Source organism: Erithacus rubecula, assembly GCF_903797595.1.
Source record: "Erithacus rubecula genome assembly, chromosome: 5".
NCBI lineage: Eukaryota > Metazoa > Chordata > Aves > Passeriformes > Muscicapidae > Erithacus > Erithacus rubecula.
The window spans coordinates 47,274,310-47,294,462 of record NC_136687.1 but is presented as its reverse complement, the minus strand read 5'-3'; the positions used below and the strand labels follow the sequence as shown (position 1 = coordinate 47,294,462).

At 40.2% G+C, this 20,153-nt stretch overlaps 1 protein-coding gene across 2 annotated transcripts; it reads right to left on the bottom strand.

Annotated features, from left to right (window-relative positions):
- Window positions 1-451: 451 nt before the first annotated feature.
- LOC306802606 (sodium/hydrogen exchanger 9B2-like) lies at window positions 452-19,584 on the bottom strand. Of its 2 annotated transcripts, none has more exons than XM_079307067.1 (12): window positions 19,126-19,584; window positions 16,431-16,530; window positions 15,069-15,252; window positions 13,579-13,749; window positions 10,732-10,874; window positions 8,843-8,970; window positions 7,792-7,967; window positions 7,166-7,272; window positions 5,878-6,027; window positions 3,409-3,517; window positions 3,112-3,248; window positions 452-2,146 (listed from the first exon to the last, which is right to left on the bottom strand). In XM_079307067.1, exons 2-12 carry the CDS (start codon window positions 16,518-16,520, stop codon window positions 1,907-1,909), a joined length of 1,635 nt encoding a protein of 544 aa, XP_079163193.1. In that variant the 5' UTR covers window positions 16,521-16,530; window positions 19,126-19,584; the 3' UTR covers window positions 452-1,906. The 2 variants fall into 2 exon arrangements, with proteins under 2 accessions (XP_079163193.1, XP_079163194.1); XM_079307068.1 differs by having other exon boundaries at window positions 15,069-15,249.
- Window positions 19,585-20,153: the final 569 nt, after the last annotated feature.

The window sequence follows — 20,153 nt, the reverse complement described above, 5'->3', positions numbered from 1 at the left end:
CTCTGTCCCCAGCCTGTGGCACTGCCTGGGGCTGCTGTGACCCACGGACAGGACTTGGCACTTGGCCTTGTTAAACCTCATACAACTGGCCTTGGCCCATGATCCAGCCTGTCCAGACCCCTGCAGAGCCTTCCTGCCCTCCAGCAGATGGACACTGCCACCCAGCTCTGTGTTGTCCATGAATTTACTGGGGGTGCACTCAATCCCCTTATCCAGATGATCAATAAAGATGCTGAACAGGAGTGGGCCATGGGAACAGCAGGAGTGCATGTGAAGTAGAACAGGCACAGAGTCCAGGTATGTCACAATAACAACCAAACATAGCACCCTTAACTACTGCTCCAGCTTCAAACCCATCAGGTGCCATTTGAAAGCATCTTCCTTTCAGGTCAGGAGACAAACTGAACTAAAGATGGTCCATTCCCAAGGAAGCAGAGAGAACAGCAGTGTGCATAGTTAGAAAAATATAATGTACATGACAACTGTTAAGGGAAAACTTACCAAAGAATTTCCTGGTATTTTTATCATTGTGCTGAAACTTCAGGCTATGAAATTTAAGTATTTCTCAGGAAGCTTTCTTTTTGCTTGTAGAGTAAGGCTTATACAAAGGCATACATATTGAGCTATATACAGCTCATCTGCATGACATATGACTCTCTGCAAATAGTACAGTGTCAATGTTAGAAGGATTTAAGTAGTTAAAAGTATTTTTGTACATTTTTTGTTTTGTATATTAAAAATTTAAAAGCCAAAATAGAAATTATTAGTTCTTACTAATGCCAAAATCTAGACACCATCAAATGTATTCTACACAGTATCCTGTAAAATTAGTTTCGTGAACTGTAGTGTAGAAATCTGCAGGAGGGTATTGTCTGCCACAGTTACAAGCAGCATCTAATAGCCTTTCCAAAACATAACAAAGTAACTTCCAGTTTCTGAGGAATGCTGTACTGACCCCATGCCTCCGAATGGAGTTACTAAAAACTTACTTGGAGCTTGAGTAGAGAACATAGCAGAGGCAGACAGATTTAATGGTATCTGTCAAGTGGTACCAAATCTAAAAGGCAAGAGCAGGATTTTGATCAACAGAGGTTACTCCTGTCTGTAGAACAGGACATCATGTTGTGTGAAGGCAGAGGTACACAGGTGAAGAAGCAGCCATCCCAATCCCATACAACCTTCCCCCAGTCCTTAGAGCCACCCACAGCCCTCATCTCATTTTCAGGCCCTCTCCGTTCTTCTGCTGGCACCAACATCTCTACTACCAGAGTCTATGATGGCCCCAGCTGTCTCTTTGAGCATGTAAGTGCCACTTGTTGTTCCTTGCTATGACCAGAGCTGACAGTCCTTAAAGGCACAAAGGAGTGCCTCAGCCATGAGGAAGAATAGCAGTAGGAAAAGGCAAGTTTTGGAACACAAATGAGGAAGGAGAGGGAATCATCAACCCATGGCAGGACTTGTTCACTATGTGTCAGCAATCTCTTAACTAGAAGTTGCTTTCTTTGAGTTATGGAACTTGTCATCTCACAGCCTACTTTCAACCATCAAGAAGTTACTCACATTATTCTCCATTTTTTTCTGTTTATATTCTACCTCATGACTCCACTCCATGCCTCAACAATTCTGACCCTCTCTCTGACCTCACCACCCACACATTTCAAGCAACTCTTGACTGCTAACTTCTCAGTGACTCACTGCCAGGTCATCTTATTCACTGTATGTTCAGCTATTTCATCTAAAGGCACGATCATCACATAAAAATATTTTATAGAACTCCACCAGGGCTGCTTTAAAAATAGCAGAGGTAACTGATAGTTTTAGGTTCCTCCAGAAAGATTAGAGACGTGCCATCTTTACTCAACAAGAGTGTCAGGGTTGAAGGAGCAGACTGCTGTAGTTGTCTGTCTTAGGAAAGTTCACAGGCCTCTGCCTCTTCTCCAACCTCTGCACCTTCCTCATCCTCCTTGCTATTTGTCTGAGCCTTCTGCAAAAGCCTGGGCCCTGCCAAGCCAATAACCAGGGCTCCAATTGGAGCAGTGATCAGGATAGCCAAGAAGGCGACTGTCAGCACATCCATTCCATACTTTTCCAGTTGCTCATCTTGATGTTGTCTTGCTGTATCCAGGGCAAGAGAACCTATTGCAGCCTGCAGAGAAGAAAACATTGCTGAGATGGAGCAAGTAATCTTTAGCACTGAATGAGGAAAAAAGGGAACCTATCATTAGTCAACATTTCACATAAATTTGACATTTTTAGTACATTCAACCCGTTTGTTTCTAGGCTGTACAAAGAAAAGTAAACTTTGTATTACACCTATGAGAACAATTTTCACTTGACTACGCTTGGAATTTCCTAAGCTAATGAGTTTATCTGTGTGGTTTCCTCCGGTGAAGAACATTGCTTAGCTGCCATTTTATCCACATTTCTGGAGAATATGTGATTAATGAAATAGGCCAGTATATTGTGCACTGCAGCTGTCAAAATGCCACAGTTGGAGAATGTATCCTGACAATAGTCAACCAGTGGCAGCTTCTGAACATTTAATTCAATGACCATGTAATAAGCCTTACCTGTTTTGATTATTGTTTGCAAGTAATCATGCTACTGAGGCAAAGTCTAATTGATTTGACAATCACTGAAATAATGGAGTAGGAATGTAGCCAGCCTGAGGCATTCCTATTAATATGGCTCTCACACTACTCCTTGCCAAAATAATCCCAGACTGAAACCCATTCTGAGTCCTGATGTGACTGCCCTTGCAGACACTTCATGTGTAAGAGGGAAATGCTTTTACCTTTGAGAGTTCTCAGAATCTGTATATGAAGGCAAAATAATCAACAATGGCTGAGAAATTGTCAAATTTCCTGTGGTATATGAACAAATAATTGTCATTATTAAGAGTAAACCCAGGATGCAAGCAAAACACCTGCACACAGAAGGTTCTGCACACACTTGTCAAGCAGTTAGAGAGTTTAGAGTATGAACAGTCAATATACTACACTCAGGTCATTGAGCCTGAACCTTTCCCTGCTTGCTGCTGTGCTAGTAACAGGGAGCTTTGCTAAACAAAGCAGATTTAGCCTGGAATGAAAGTGACGTTGGATTGTTTACCTGGACAGTGGCTTTGGGAATCCATGCCAGTGAGACAAATACCTTCTCTTTGAAATTAAACCCAGCAAAAGACACCATCAGGAACGTTGCTACAATTCGCACAACTAGGGCAATGCCCAATATAGCAACACAGAGCCCTGCAACAGACAAACAGTTCTCAGTACTTGTGTGCATAGGTGCTTTTGGCTTTTTGATTTTTTTGGGGTCAGCTATAGACTACTTTGTTTTAGATGTATTTATAATAGCGATTCTTTCAAAGCCAGTAATGAAATCTGGATAATTTCTGAATGAGCTTACCAACAGTTTCAGGCCTAAGAGATGTAATGGATACTTCTGCTCCAATTAAACCAAAAAGAAAAGGTTGAAAGATATTCCATGCAACTGCCACCATTTTTTCTATTTCCCTCTGCAATAAAAACAAAACTAATCTGTAAATTCTCAAAAAGATGGCCAAGCAGACACAACAGTTAAGTAATCATAGGACAAAGTGAAAATGTTTCATAAAGATTGTGCAGAATTGCTCCTCTTTCTTTGACCTAATACTAAAACATACAAAATCAGTTGCAGAGTTTTGAAGGTCAGACTGGGTCTAGTTGTCCTAGTAAATAAATGTTTGATGTCTTGAGAGGAGAAATAAAAACCACTGGTGTTTGAACAGTAACAGAGCAGTTTGCAGACAAGAGGAGGAAAATAAAGCATTGTTGATTTTCAGTATTTAGAAAGAAGTAATTTCAACTTCAATTTCAGCTTTGCCATGAAGTTTCTGAGCCTTTGGGAACAGCATGTTTAGGCATGCTCTTCCATTTGTAGCTGAGCAGAGTCAGACTCTCCCAGGTTTCAGTCATCACCTAACTCTGTTCGTGCTGCACTCAGTCAGAGGCCTCTCTCCATGTCAGCAGGGGCAAGGTCAGTCTGAGCAAGTCTGAAACCACATACCAGGAACAACAGCTGAACTTTCCACTGCAATATAGTGTATAAAGGCAAAGCCATCTTTTCTCCTCATGTTTGAACTTTACACAATTTTCCTAAAATAACTGCTGCCAGGGTAAACAGGAATCTTCCACTTACATGAAAAGGTATACATAGCATATAAAACAGCACTTGTCTTTTAATTAAGTGGGTTCTACAATAGCAAATTAACCTTCAGGCTGGAGTGTGTGGAAAATGTAAGTGCAGTGCTCTGTCACTTAATAATCAATCCAGAACCTTGACCTGTCCCATCCTTGGTATTCTCTTTGGGACTGATTCTGCAACACCTCTTGCTCTTCTGTCAGTGGAATGGTAGGTTACAGTCATACAAAAACTTCTGTAACTTTAAAGAAAATGAGGTGGAAAAAAATATATATATCTAAACATTTTTGCTTCATTTCTCCTTGTTATTTCACCCTTTTCAGTTCTGGCAAAATGAAAAACAAAACAAAACAAAACAAAAAAAAAAGAAATTCCCTCTTTACAGATTTCAGTCTATTTACTGCCAATTTGACTGTTCCAGGAATAGGTTCAATGTTCACTGTCCTCTGTAGACAGTGTTTGTCAAGTGCCTTCCATCATGGACAGTGGGAGGCAGTGACCTTTGAGAAGCTCAGCAGGAAAACCTTGGTAATATATTGAGTACACAGATACCTCTATCTCTATCTGAGAAAAAAAAGCTAAGGCATTTGACATCAATATAAGGCCATGAAGCTTCATTCACAGATCAAAAGAATTTAAACTAAGCCTTTATAGACTGCATATACTCTTTTAAGGTCCTTCCTCATGAAATGGTTTAAAAGCTTTTCAGTAGAGAGCTTGATCAGTTGTAATGTACTTAACTAGTTGAGTCCCAAGAAGAGAGATGAAAACAGCCTTTAAAATTGGACAATCTTAGTTTCTTTTCATTGCTGTAACAAACCTTGAGATCTTACTAAAGTCAGGGACAAGATGGGGATAATAACATGGACTCTGCTATATCTAATCCCCTTTGCTTTGTCTTTCCCTTCTCCTCTGAATGTCACAAAGCTATAGCTGTGGAGAGAAAGATGCTCTCAAAACATCACATGTAGATGGTATCAAGCAAAAGAGGCAGTCAAACATTGCAAGGTACAGAAAGGCAGTGGGGCAGCAGCAGTGAGATGAAGTAGGCTAGTACCCAAGTAAAAGTGACTGAAAAGCAGTCTTTTGGACATTATTTTATGGCCTTACATCATCATTTATTGTGTGCACCCTGTTCTCTAAGTTATCCAAATTACACTGGCCAGGATTTGGGAAAGATGAGAGATGATAGTTAATCACTGTTTTTCATTTCACTCCCTCCTCACAGGGAACAAACACTCAAGATATTCAGGTCATGTCCACAACTAGATCTTGGACACTCACTTGTAAATTTTACCATAAAGTGACTGTGTACAGACACTCACAGAGCTGGACATTAAAGCTTTGGATTGCTACTGTCAAGTGCCTTCACAACAAAATCTCCTTCATATGGCTTAAGATGTCTAAGACAAGCTGAGCATCTCTCAATCAGCATGCTAGGCTTTGCATTGGCATACATACTGCTCTACTGACATACATGGCAACTTTCTGACATGGGACACACTAAAGACTTCCAAAACAAATGTAAAATGTGCTGCTTGGTTTGGTGGGATTTTTTTTCTTGTTTGTTTGTTTGTTGAATCTTCTAATGCTTCACGAATAGACCATGACCACTCCTGACAGAAATTCAAGCTCCTGTCAGGTTGTACATTCACCAGACTTTGGATAGTGTATGGTTCTTATGTAAACATTCACCTTTTCATCAGACCATCCCACACCTGCAACAAAAGCTAAGACTAATGTGCAGAGCCCTCCTGATCCAGGGAAGCCAAAGTAGATGCTGCCAAAAACAGCAAACATGGCCAGTCCAAGTACAAAATATGATCTCTTCCATGCCAAAGATGCCTACAGCCAAGGAAAGAGACAAACAAAAAAGTGAATTTATTTCAGAAAAGGGGAAAAAAAGTTACTCCTGAAAATAAGAACTTGAAAATAAAATTAATAATTTAATATTAAAATTAATAATTTTGAAGGAATCAAAGCTTTCAAATGAATCTTGAACTCACTCAAAACTTGAGGATTTTTTTCAGACATTAATTCCTAAGAATACAAATTTTCAACATGTAATTTTTTTTTCCTCTGCCCATCCACATTCTTATTGCCACTAGGCTATTTTTATCACAAGGAACATGATGCTCTGTTCCACCAGCTCTGCCTTAACTCTGCGAGAGCAGGATTTTCTACCTGTGTGGTCAAGTGTTATAACAGCTTATCCAAGGAAAGGTGAAATCTTTGCCACCAGATGTTTTTAAGGACAAATCAAACATTTGCTAGGAATAATCTAGTTTTATTTCATTCAGTGTCATAGCAGACAGTTATCTACCATTGTTCCTCATTTCTACCTAACTGCTTAGCTCTTGTATCACACTTCTTACATTGTTCAATAAGAAAACTTGATGCCACTGAGGGCAATAGATGCTCTGAATACTGACTTTGGTAGTCCAGAGCATATCTACATTCTTCCACAATTTTCTGTTCCTTTAATTATCCCTTGATAGAAAATTAATCTACCACTTTCTACAAATGTAATTTTAATGGAAAGTAACAAATTTAATTAATACTAATGATATGATCAATCACTTAAAACCTCTAATACATCTGCTTTATTAATTTTTAATCTTAGGCCTACTGGATACACCATAAAGAAATAAATGTGTCTTGTATCAATCTAATAAATTATTATTTTACTGTCTGCAATGGGTATCAGACTTTCCTCCATTTCCACTACCTTCAATGACAGCAGGATGGTGAACTTCCATCAGGAAGGACTGTGAGATCATACATTATTATTGGTGCAGTAAATAAGTAATCTCCTTTAAAACACATCCTCACTTGATAGGTTTTGTAATCTGGAATCTGCTAGCACTGTAAAAAGCTTTCCCCAAAACCAGCTTCACAGGAAGACTGGAAATCAATAACTAAAGATAATAATCCCTTAGTAAAAAATCACTTTATTGTATTTTTTTTTAACTACAGTTTTTACCTGGTCATGGCTTGGGAAATATCGAATGAAGATTCCCAGAATTCCCCCAGCTGCTATGCCAACGGCGACCTCGAGCACTCCACGGAGCACATTGTACAGAGTAGAACCTATTCCACAAAACCAAAACATGTTCAGTAAGCCATACACAGATCTTCACTCAAACCATGCTCTAGACCTATGAGGGTGATTCCAGGACACTGTCTACTTTAAATTACTCGGGGCAAAGAAGTTCAGGAGAGAACCTATGGGTCTGAAGGAATTGGATGGTGCAACTTTCTTTCTCTGAAAGCTCATGCCAAGAAAGTGTGCAAGAGAAGGCAGAGAAAGAGCCACTATAAGAATGCTGCCAAACCCAAGTGAAATTTCAAAGCACCATGCTGGGCATGTAGGGCCCAGATTTGGCAGCTAAGAGAGCAGTCAGAGAAAAATGTTCTCTAGAAGTTATTGTGACCCACAACTCAGAGCTGACAATGTTACACTAACTTTTGAACATGAGAAATTTCCATCTCAGTATTTTAGGTTGTATGTGAATTTTACAATGAGATGCCATTAAATAACAAACAGAGCACACATTCTCCAAAACATCATTGTTCTGCATTTCATCATGTGCAGATTAACCAGCATACCAGAAGAGAAAGCCATCCCAAGGCAAGTGTTGAAGCCTGTGATAGCCAGAATGTCATCGATGCTGCCAGCTGCCATTAGCAAAGTTGGGACACCTTTTTCCACCCCATATCCCCCAGCTTGTAAAATCAGCATGGAAGGAACCACCACAGCAGGGGACACTGCACCTAGAACAAAACTGAAAACACACAGGTTCAGCATCTCAAAAAGAAAGCATTGAACTAAAATAACTTCTGACCTTAATTCAGTATAAATAAGTAGACTTTTATGTAAAGTATTTTCCTAACCTTTCCCCTCTAATTACAAGCAGGGATATTTCTATGCAGACCTGCAAACAGCTCTTACTTTATGCCCAACCCAGTAACATTAAAAGTAAAGGGCTCAGAGACTAAAACTGGAGTCTCCACTGCAGGCCAGTTATGCTCCCTGACTGATGCCTTGATTGTCCCATTTGGAAACCTGGTCTAGACGTGCTTATGACTCAGTAGCCCAGTTCCTTCTCATAAAATTCAGTGTGTGTCAGAGAAAGAGTTCACCCATCTGGTTCCACTGTATGGGCCTGGCCTAAGTCCACCAATTTACATAGGACTAGATGGAAAAGGTTTTCTGTTCAAGCATGTTACTCTAGAATATACCATGCTATATCCTTATCCTTGACTTGAGACAGGAAGGCTGTCCTATGTGCATCTCTCTGTGTGGAAGCTCTGAATTCCAGTACAAAAATTTTCCAAACTGTCATATAATCTTCTGTCCCTAAAAAGACCCCTGTGTTGTGGTTCAAGACTCAGGGATTGCACTATCCTTCTTCCTTCAAGTACTCAGGTCACAAACACAGAAGAGTAACAATGCAAATACTCCTCAACAGCCTTTAATATGACCTTTAAATTAGCCACAGAGCCAGACATAAATGGTAAGCAAAAGACCACAGGGACTAAGCACAGCTCCCAAAATGCATTGAACTGAGGTCTCTGCTTGGCACAGAGAACCAACACTTGGATCATTTAGCAGCAGCCTGAAAAATTTTGTCATATAAGAGAAAAGTCAGTACATTACCCTAATATAAATCCCCACTGCCATGGCAAATGCAGGAACAGGTAGGCAAGGACAGCAGCTGTGCCTGTTTCTGAGAGGCATGGTCCCAAAGCAAGCCGTAAACACACAGCTTTGAGCTTCTTAAGAGCCTGCAATCATACAGGCACAACAGTGTCAGGAGCCTTGGCTTGACAGAGAGGAAAAACATTTACAATGTGATATGGTTTGCTAAAGAATCTGTCTGAGCTGCACTGTAGGACATGACATGGCCTAAACTAGTGACAAGCCCAAGCCCAAATGGATTTGGATGTAAAATTTCAAGTGTGGCAGTGAATCTAGGTTTGACAAGGTTCCTGAATGTCATGGGAAAGAGGAACAGAAAATTGTTTGGCTTCTTGTCATTTGCTCCATCCACAAAAGATTTTGCTATAATCGCAGAAGTTGAATGAGCACCCCCAAAAATTACCCCAAAATCTATGAACAAATCATGAAAAGTTGTAGAACTACATAAACATGGCACAAGGAGCCAAGCATCTTTTGGCTGTTTCTCACTTGGTATTCAGAAATTAAGCTCCTTTTAGCACAGCAGCTTTAAAAAAATGTTCTCTGAATTGGTGTATTTCTTCTAACAGCTGTTTTTAATAGCTAGTCACAAACATGAGTCTGCTAGGACGGATACCTAATTTTGACATGGAATGAAAAAAAAAGAAATAAAAAAATCAGTGAGTTCCACTTTTTACCAGTCCAGTTTATCCCAGCATAATCAGGGCTGAGAAGAGAAACTGACTTCTTTGTCTTCGCAGTTTCAATTACATGAGGAACAATGGTAACTGCATGAAAGCATTTCCACACACAGAGTCCAAGTGACAGCTCTGTTACCACATGGAAGAAAAAGGAGTCAAAAATGAAAAGCAAAAAATTTGTCATGAAATAGAAAGAAATGCAGTCTTGCAGAAAGGGGCATCCAAGCTGTGTCTAACAACACACAGCTCATGCTCATACAAGCCTCAATGTCTTGGAAAATTAGATTATGATAATATAGGAAAATAGATACTTTTCAATATTGACAAAACCTTATTTTCCTAAATAACTGAAGCACTGACAACTGTCTAGTTTTTCTTGGTTAAGAAAAATCAGTTTGGATGTTCTAAACTACCCATACTTTACCTAAGTTTTATATAAATTCTGAGTGGTTCCTTCAACAGGCAGGGGCCAATATGGTACAGCTTTACTTCAGCCATTACTTCATTTTGAATAAGCAAAACCTTGCCTTCATCAACTTATGAAATATCATGTTTTCTAGGGTGCAGAGACTATTTTTTGTTCACAGGACTGTTAGCAGCTTAATTGTTGATGAGAATAATTGTTCCAGTAGTGCAGCAGGATCCATCTTTGCAATTAACATATTTGCAATTAAATGATTAAAAAAAAAAGTTACACAGGGTTTATACTTTTGTGATTGGTTGGGTTTTTTTGATTTCTAGCCATACAAAAACATTCTCTTTCTCTTTCAAGGACTAGAGATCCCTTCCATTACTTCAGATTTTCAGGATAAAGTAACAGGGAGTTTGTCAGGGAGTGTAAACTCTTCCTTACAGACCGTGACAGCGCACACATCCTCAATTTGTTCTGCTCACAAAATTCAGGAAATGAAAATAATCATAAAATCAGTTTTCTTCAGATTTTTTTCTTTTTTTGATTGCTTACTTAATGTAAAAATCCAGCTGCCAATATTAACACTGTACATATACATGTATATATAATTATACAATAGAAACTATGCTTTCTGTACGATCTAATCTGCAGATGCTGCAAGACTGAGCAGTTCAATATTTTTAATTGAACCAATTATTCAATTCTTTTTGATTGCTGTTGTATAGTCTGCCACACACAAATGGCTGGTGCCATACCTTTGGATCCAGGCCGAGTCCTGCTCGGGTCAAGATAATGGAAAGAGCAATATTCCTCAGTGCTGCCGACCAGCGCAGGTTTATCTGGACAAAGTCACTGATAAACGGGGCATTTCGGAGTAGGAAACCAGCAAGCAGCATCCCTTAAAGCAAAGAAAATAAGCTCCTGTCAAATTATGGTTTTTTTGTTGCACAATAAAAGCTTGCACAGCTCTCTTTAAAACAGACACCATATCATGTTTTTATGAGAGAAAAAGAAACCATTTATATTCTGAATTATTAGCCATGTTTTAACAATGGGACTGAGGCATGAGAAGAGATGAACACATTTGAAGGGAGTGAGAGTGGCCTAGGAACACAGCATGTCACCAATGAATAAATCAGCAGGATGCTGATACACAGCTTTAGTATGAGTCAGAAGAATTCTGCTTTGTTTACCAAGTGCAGGTCATACTTACCAAGCAAAGACACCTCTACATTTTTTTCTTGTTAGCTTGTTTTAATGCAAAAATAGGAAGATCATCTAATATAGTGTATTTATCTCAGAAGTTGGGAATTAATTGTTAAAAATCTTCTTAGTTATAAGAAATGCAGGTATCACTGGAACCATCATGCTGCATTTATTAGGAAATAGAATCTCAACCTGCTCATCATGGACTAACTTAAAACATTTTTAAGTGCTCTGGCAATGAGACTCTTACACGAAGAGGGGACAAAAAAGGGAAGGAAAATCAGAAACTTTGTCTTATCCTCTATTTGAGCTACTTGCAAGACACAACCTTTTACAAATATTAGTAAAACTGTCCAATCAGAGACTTCCTGCAAAGCTATCAAAGCCACAGCTCTGGAAGGATATGGAAAAGTACAGAAAAAGCTGACTATAAATATGGACCTACAGAGATTCATTGTGAGTCCTGATGATTCAAAGATACATTTTTGTGGCATAATTTTGTATTAGTCATGTTTAGAAATGGGAAACTATAAAAAGACAAAAAGTAAACAAATCAGTGTACTCAGGTTGGTCCCAGCTGAATGTGAGCCTTGACTGTGAACTTGATTTGTCCTGGGACACTCTAAACTTTCAGACACTGTTTCTATCACCTCCTGGAACAAAACAGAGTCATAATTAATCTGTGGTACCTTATGACAATGGTATCAGGATGGCACTGTGATCACAGGCTCTTTGCAACACTTGCATGAGGTCCAAGTCACTGGAGCTAGCCTGATCTGGAAATCTAATTAACAAAGCAAAAATCTCCACCTCAAAGAATATCTTAACTGATTTGTTCCATGTTTCCTGCTGCAGAAACCTCTCTGTAACATGCAGATAAAATATATTATGTGGTTGTTTCAGTTTCACTCCTTTTTTCCTGAGAAAGAGAGGCTCCAATAAAGTGCTTAAGTGCTCAGCCAGCCACCTTACACTCTACTGGACCTAGCAGAGGTGGGTTTTAGGTATGTAAGAGCAGAAGGTTTGTATTTTTAATGTAAAACCAGAATATTCACAGACAATGTCTATATTGTCTTCTGAGTCATGGATTTCTCCAATTTTCATCAAAGACTGGGGATCAGAACAATGAATTCTGTCCTAAACACCTCAACAGACATGTACTGTCATGCTGAAGTTTCTGGTGTCTAGTATTACCTGTCTGACAAGCAGTTTCATGCTCAACCCATAACTTTTGGATACAGATGTAATTAAAAAAACTCCCAAACAAGCAGAATCCAAATGGTCAGAAATACTGTTATTTGTTTAAGAGAGGTGTTTACTTAGGGCAGACTCCCTGTGTGTGACATTCCGGGTTCATACTGCAGGCATGCATGCCATATGCAAAACCTCCCTCCCTCTCATTTGAATTTTTTTTTCTCTGGTGAAATTAAGCAGCACAAGAGCTCACACACACTGCCTGGACAGAGCTGTGTATAGAGCTCCTGTGTGAGGCACAGCACCAGCTGTGCAGGCTGCAGAATCACATCTGGGCACTGCAGGCCCACCCTGCAAAGGAGTTTGCTGTGTATCAACAGCTTTACTCATTTATGTACTAAACATAGCAAGGGGACAGGACACAGCTGGTGAGAAGAACCTGGAGCCTCATTTCTGGCTTCATTGACATCACAGCACTTCAAAATATTGCACTCATCTAAGTAAGGATAAAACCTTCTCTAGGAAAGAAACCTGAACAGATTTTAAAGGTGTCAGAATTAACATTATTTTCATCTGTCATTTCTATTTTGTATTTCTATGTAAAAAAAAATAGGACGTTTATGTGAAAAAAATGTTATGATTAAATCAGAATAACTCTCTGCAGAAGAATTATTCCTTGTGGATTTATTTTCTCAGGTTTCAATTATCTTGATATAAAGAAAGGAGAAGAAAGAAATCCTTTGGACTACTAGTAGTAGGGAATTGCTGTAATGTCTTCTTCAGAAAACACATTCACTGTGTGAGATACTAATGAAACAGCTCAGCAGTAATTTTGAAAAGAGATTACTATTCTACTGTAAGATGATATCTGGATTAAGATTCCTGTTTGGTGTTATTAAACCCAAATTTTAAGTAACTGTGACAGAAAGGTGTGATGGACAATAAACTTTGAGTCTGTAGGCAGACAGTTCTCTGACCCACAAAGAGGTAAGCAGAGAGCCTTAGTTAATTTCACCTGAGCCAGTCTGGGGAATTTTGCACTTTTTCAGAAAGGACCAGAATAAGGCATTTGGAAAAGCTACAGATTTTGAATGTGACACAGTTTATTTGTTCCCAATCCAAACATGTCTACTACACAGATACTACTTGATGGTTTAAGCAACACAAAATATGCAGGAAGAAAAGAAGGAAGGATATCTTACCCAGAAGAGCAGGAAGAGGGGGAAGCGTTCCAATTTTAATGAATCCAAAAATTTTACCTCCAATGACAGCAAAGAAATAAAGAAATAGAATTCCAAAGAGATTTCCACCTGGGAGACATTCAGCCCCAGTTATGGACCAAACCACAGCCCAAACCAGGACTACAAATGCAACTGGAACAAAACAAAAAATAATTAATACTTAATCAACTCACAGAAACAACTTTGCTGGTAGATCACGTTTGTTTTGCTATTAAAGAAAAAAGTTAACCATGACTTTTAGAAATTAAATTACTTACCTTAAAAACTAGTTTAATCATAACAATACAGTTAATCTTTGATGGTCCCTAAACTCATGTTCTGATTTTATATATGCTAAAATACTTTAAAATTGGTAACAGGAACATAATTAAATACAAAATAAATTTAGTGAGCCTTGGTCTGCTGTGAAAAGCACTTCACAGGTTCCAAACTTAAAGTTACTAACTTATCTTGCATTTGCTTATCTTCCTTCAGCTACTTCAGAACCACACTTAAATCTACTGCTGAACAGCCTGGCATATCTTCAAGCTGAGGAATTCAGCTCCAGTCTAATTTTTAAAAGAATTGAAGCATAATTTTTGGTTGAATGTGTTTGTGCGATACATTGTTATCCCTGGGAAAAAATTCTGAAGAGGGTCATGTCTCTGGACATCTGGAGTAAAAATACAGCAATGATACAGCAATCATAGCAGGATAATACAAAGGGGAGAAGAATCCTGAAAAAATATTATGAGAACAGTGTGTGAAAATATTACAAAATAAGTGAAAACTTTGTGTTCTTTCAGGGTTCATAAATCTGTTCCGACAGTTGTCCAGTGAGAACAGGCATGCATCCACACAAAATAGAAGACTGAAGGAGAAGAAAAAAAATGTGTTGAATAAATGTCCAGATTGGAGTTTTCTTCATCTTATTTGAGTGTGACAGGCGGCAAAGGTAGACCAGTAGATTTTGAAACATAAAAGCCTAATAATTCCAAGTGGCTGTGGAAGCAATCAAAGACACATGAAATGTCTTTTGTTAGGAAAAATCTTAAATAATTGGCTAGCCAGGCATCTGTTTTGGGAGTTTTCAATTTAGGACAAATTCTAAACAAAATAGATCAGTTTGCCTTATAGTGAGGACTCTTGGCTTTGCAAGCCTGTGGTATCAAGGACAAACCATCAAGACAAAAATTAGGAGGTCTTTCTTCTGATAAAAATAATTTGCAGTGCCTACCATACCTATCATAGTAAACACATGAGACTGGAGAAACAGAAGCTGTTCATTCAAACCTTTGTTTCATCTTTTTTTTCCCTCTGGCTAAAACATTCAAACAACAATGTGATAAGTAAAACACAGATATTTCCATTCATTATTTTCAAGGACAGTGGACAGATACTATTCCATTCAGAGAAACAAGCATTCCATTTGCATTTCTCATTTTAATTAAACTCCATCTCTCTTAACCTACCATTTGTCACTGTTTGGGCCAGTAAACCCTGAGGAGGACAAGCAAATATTTGCCTCCATGTTCTTGCAGGTACTGGAGACCCTGCTGTTGATTCTGAAGGCTGCTGAGTGCAGTGGTTCAAGAGAGCAGTTTCTTCTGTTTGTACATTCCCATCAGTACCTTTGGCATCTGCTGTTGGTCCCTGCTGAATTCAAACAAGGAGACTGCCTCAGAAGTGGCACTGTATGTATTTCAAGTAGTGTACAACACCTGAAGCCAGCTGAGATGCACTGGATACACACTGGCTACAGATGACTACATTAACTAAACAACCAGGAATTAGGAATGTCCAGCTCTGATGTATTTTTGGCATTTCTAACCCTGTGTTTGGTTTTTTGTATGGCACAAAGAACTGCACATGAGAAATTGCAGGGCATTTGCCTTTTTATCTGCAACTGACAGGGCTCCTGTCCTAACAGATACAGCACCTGTGCAGTAACAGCATTTCCATATTTGATGAAGAAAAAATAATAGCAGGCCAGGCTCAGCTTGTCTCGTGTACAAAACTAAACATTTATTAATATTTTCTACAATTTGATAAGGTCCTGCTTCCAGACTGGATTTCACAATACAGTTAATGATTAGCATCATTCCAGTGAGATGGTGCTATTACTGTAACTCCTAAATAACTTCTGTTGCAAAGCCTTGAACCAAAATAACAAAACAAAGATGAAAGAAACAGCACAGCTGGCCAGCACAAGCTTTACTCACATGATCCATTGCTGGAAGGCTCAAGCTGCTAAGTCAAGTAGAGATGGAGAAATACTACCCTGGGAGTTATTCCCTCGAAGTTCCTTGAAGCTGTTCCCTTATATTGGTACATCTACTTTTCCATATTCATAACCAAAGCACGTTTTGACCATTTTTGGGTATGTCTCACTTAATTTTAGCATTATTTTTGACAAGTTAATCATCTGCCTTCCTGTATGATTATTCATGTCAGCATATTGTCATACCGTAGACATGGAATTCTGCTTATAATGTGGTTTGGCTTTTCTCCAGTAATAGTTCCACATTTCTGATTATTTTTCTGTCTCTTCCCTCTGTCTATCTCTCTCTCTCTATATATATTCCTTACTCAGAGTCATGACTGGAACACAAATCTCGTGAGCTTTCAGCATGGAGTTACTTGTTCACCCCATGATTCCGTGACCATCATATGCATAAAGATGTGCCATAAAGACATCTAAATGAGATACTCTCAACACTGTATGCTTACTTTTAAGTGTCTATTACATTAAGAGTTTTATTCTTAAAAAAGAAAAGAAGGAAAAGGAGGGCTCTCTCTGACTAGAACGATACTTTGAGATCCTAGTTAATTACCTCACTTTGCTCATGCATGGGAATCATGCCATTTCTCTCACATACTGATGGTTCAGAATCTTCACTGTCATTTACATCTTCCTTTACCATTGTTGCAAACCTAAAGACATAAATAAGGGTGGAAAAGTTTAAGAGAAGCAAATAATCACTGTTTTCCAAATGGCTGACTTGTCAGTGATGTCTATTCCTCACAGACCAGGTGGAAAAATCCTCTCAGCCCAATTTCAAGTTTAGTGGTTTTTATGTCCCTCTGTATGCTGTACCTAAGAACAAGAGACAGAAACTAACTAAAGAACAGTATTAAGTTTAGAACTTCAAGCATAAAAAAACCCCAAAACCAAAATCCGAGTTTTTGAATCACACAATTATCTGTGCTAACCTCTTCATTCCTTCCTGAAAGTATGGCTGTAGTACATCTTTATTCACTTGTGCCTCCTTTCAGCACATAATAAAGGTTATTTGCTGTCAGCACCACTTAGCAGGACCATTAGTTCTGAAAGGGTCATAGGCCTTGTGTATATGTCAGTGCAAGTGGTCATGTAAGAAACTTAGAACTGCTATAGTTTCTAAAACAGAGGTTTCTAAACCTTCAGGAGGGGATATTTTCCCCCTAACTTTAGCCTGACTGATTCAGGTCGATTTTCAGAGGAATTTTAAGAACGTGTTTCTGTAGATGCTACTAGTTGCAAACACACTGAGTATCTAAGAAAGTGAAGACACCTGTTTGAATAAAGATCAGGACTTTTCACAGCTTGCAGCCTGATTAAACAAGGCTCTTTTTCACTGATTATATCTCAAGGAGATATTTCTCAGAGTGGGAAATAAGATGCAAGTAATTTGTGGATAATTATCATTGTACTTGTTCATTCTAACTGGTCCACTTTTTGTCCCATAGATTCTAACAAGAAACATGTCAGTGCACTGCTTTATATGTCAGATTTTTTTTGTTGCACATATTTACTGAAGTTTCACAAGTGTGAGCCATCAAAGGGGGCAGGCACGTATCTGGAGACAAGATACTCTATCAAATGATAGAGTTCTCTCTTCCAGCAAAGGCTGGCATATATTCTCCATCAGCTAAATTTCCTTCAATTCTTTTACATTGCTCTGGCCATATAAAACACCAGTGAAGTTAAGCCAGAACTTCTGAGCCAAGAAATTCCTTCCTTGCTAGATGGTTGGAAGTAAGTCAGAATTGTGGTTCTCACAGTTATCAAGGCTCAAGTTTAAAATTAAGTATTTGATATTTGGGAATGGCTGATACCATAATGACAAGGGCCATTCTAACACCTATGAGGTTTTGTTTGAGATGTTCTGATATCAAACTGGCCTGAGGCATGACCTCAGGAGAGGGAAAATACAGAGCCGTAGGCAAACACTTTCAGTGTGTTCTAAGTTAAGTTTTGCTTTTTCCTTCCTTCCTTTTTAAAGGTAAAGTGCTTATTGACTCAATTTTCAGTACTTTCTGTATTTTTAATTAGTTCTTGTGGAACCAAATAGTCTTGGGTTTAGGTTTTTTTTTTCCCAGCCCCTTTCATGGGGCTGGGAATTCACAAATGCCAGTCCTCCTAAGTGAAACAGAATGTATCAGCAACTTACCAGTGCCTCCCGCCTTCCCTTCACTGACCACTTTCCCAGAGTGGATTTCTGCACTTAGTTTTGCACTTGGTTTGTGTGCAAGCAGGAAAGATTGACTAAGCAGGGATACTGAATGTTCTGTTTAACAGGAATGGTTTCAGGGAGTGAATAAAGAATCTATTAGTGCTGTTCTTACCTGTTTTGTGGCAGGTCTTCACTCTGTTGGCAGGATTAAGAACCCTCTTTCAGGAATTGTCCTTTGGATCAACAGGACCAAAGTGAGTAGTTAAGGTACTTATGCCAGCACGGGTCTTTTGGAAGTTCACAGGTTTTTGCGTTTTTTGGGGAAGGGATGTTGTTTTGGTTTTTCAATTTCACCTTCTATGCCAAAAATCAGGGATTGAGAAATCATGGAGTGAAATTTATAGCTCAGGGTTAAGGCCTGTCCCATGGAAACCAGCCAGGAACAGATTTATTTTAGTACCTCCCTGTAAAATACACTTTTCTGGTTCTGAAAGCAGAAAGGTTTGTGCGAGATGCTCCCATTTCAGTTGTTTGGAGTGGGCAGTGAGGGAAAGCAGAGTGACAGGGACAGCCCATGGCAGGAGCTCTGCCACCTCGGTGATCCCGGCATCCCGCTCTGCACCACAGGTACAGAAAGCGAAGCACACGGAATTCCACAAACACCACCAGAGCCACTGGCACTCAACGACGAAAACACCCCAAACATCATTAACCACAAAAAGGCGCTAAGTAAGCGCGGGAGCAGCCTGCTGCCTGCCAAGCCCGCTCTCAGCTCCCAGCCCCGCCACGTTCCAGCAGGGGCTGGGATGCAAGGAGCCAGGGGATGCAAGGAGCCAGGGGATGAAAGGAGCCAGGGGATGCAAGGAGCCAGGGGATGAAAGGAGCCAGGGGGTGCAAGGAGCCAGGGGATGCAAGGAACCAGGGGGTGCAAGGAGCCAGGGGATGCAAGGAGCCAGGGGATGAAAGGAGCCAGGGGATGCAAGGAGCCAGGGGATGAAAGGAGCCAGGGGATGAAAGGAGCCAGGGGATGCAAGGAGCCAGGGGATGCAAGGAGCCAGGGGATGCAAGGAGCCAGGGGATGCAGAGCACTCACCTGGGCACGGCGGGGCCCGAGCCAGGACCCGCTCCCGCCGCAGCCTCGGGCGCCTCCGAGCGCGGGGAGCGGGAGGGAGCAGCCTGAGGGAGCAGCCTGAGGGAGCAGCCTGAGGGAACGGCTCCGGCTCCTCCTCCTGCTCCGCTGCTGCTGCTGCTGCTGGAGCAACAGGCCCTCCTCCACAGCCACAGCTTCCCCAGGCCAGCAGCTGCAGCTCGGGATGCTCCTGAGGGCTTCCCTCAGGCCTCGGGAATGGCGGAAAGGGCGGCTGGAGACTGGCCGAGGTGTGAGCTGTCGGGTTGGTGGGAGCGATGGAGCAGAGCTGAGCCCAGAGCTGAGCCCAGCCATCCAAGGCTCTGGATACCCGTCAGGGCAGCCAGGAGGAAGATTTTTGTCACTGCATCCAGTACTCACGGAAAAGGCTTTCTGTGCTGCCTTTCCCGTGGCTGTGGGAAGACACATGGGAAGCTACAGGCAATCCTTTAACCCAGGCCACGGCATGGGAGGAGTTGGAGATTTGGTGCAAGGGAAGGGTAAGGAGCTGTTGCTTCATTCTGCTCTGGGTATGTGCTGGGGCAGGCAGGACAATTAAAAATAACCCAACTAACCAACCCCCAAAATCACCACAAACAAACACAGTTTGCATATTTATATTGTTCCCATCCCAGCATTTCAACTTCTTTAAGATAAAGCAAGTTCAACCACCTCATTTGTAAGTGCACATGAGGTAATGAGACAGACTTTTTCTTTTTCTCAACCCTAAATTTGCAAACTGCACTGAGTGCATGTGAAAGCAGAGTCAAAAGCCACATGTTGCTACTTTGCTCTTGGCATCATCACACAGAACTAAGCTGACTACAAATCCAAGAGAAAATGAAAGCATTTTTTGATCAGATTAAATTTTCCAGAAGGACTTGGAATCAGGGAAGTCTATTCCTCCCTCCTCCACAAGAGAAAGGTTTGACCTAGAATCTGAAAAGTCAAAAAGCCTCTATATTACTCTATATTACTTCTACTGAGGTAGAAGG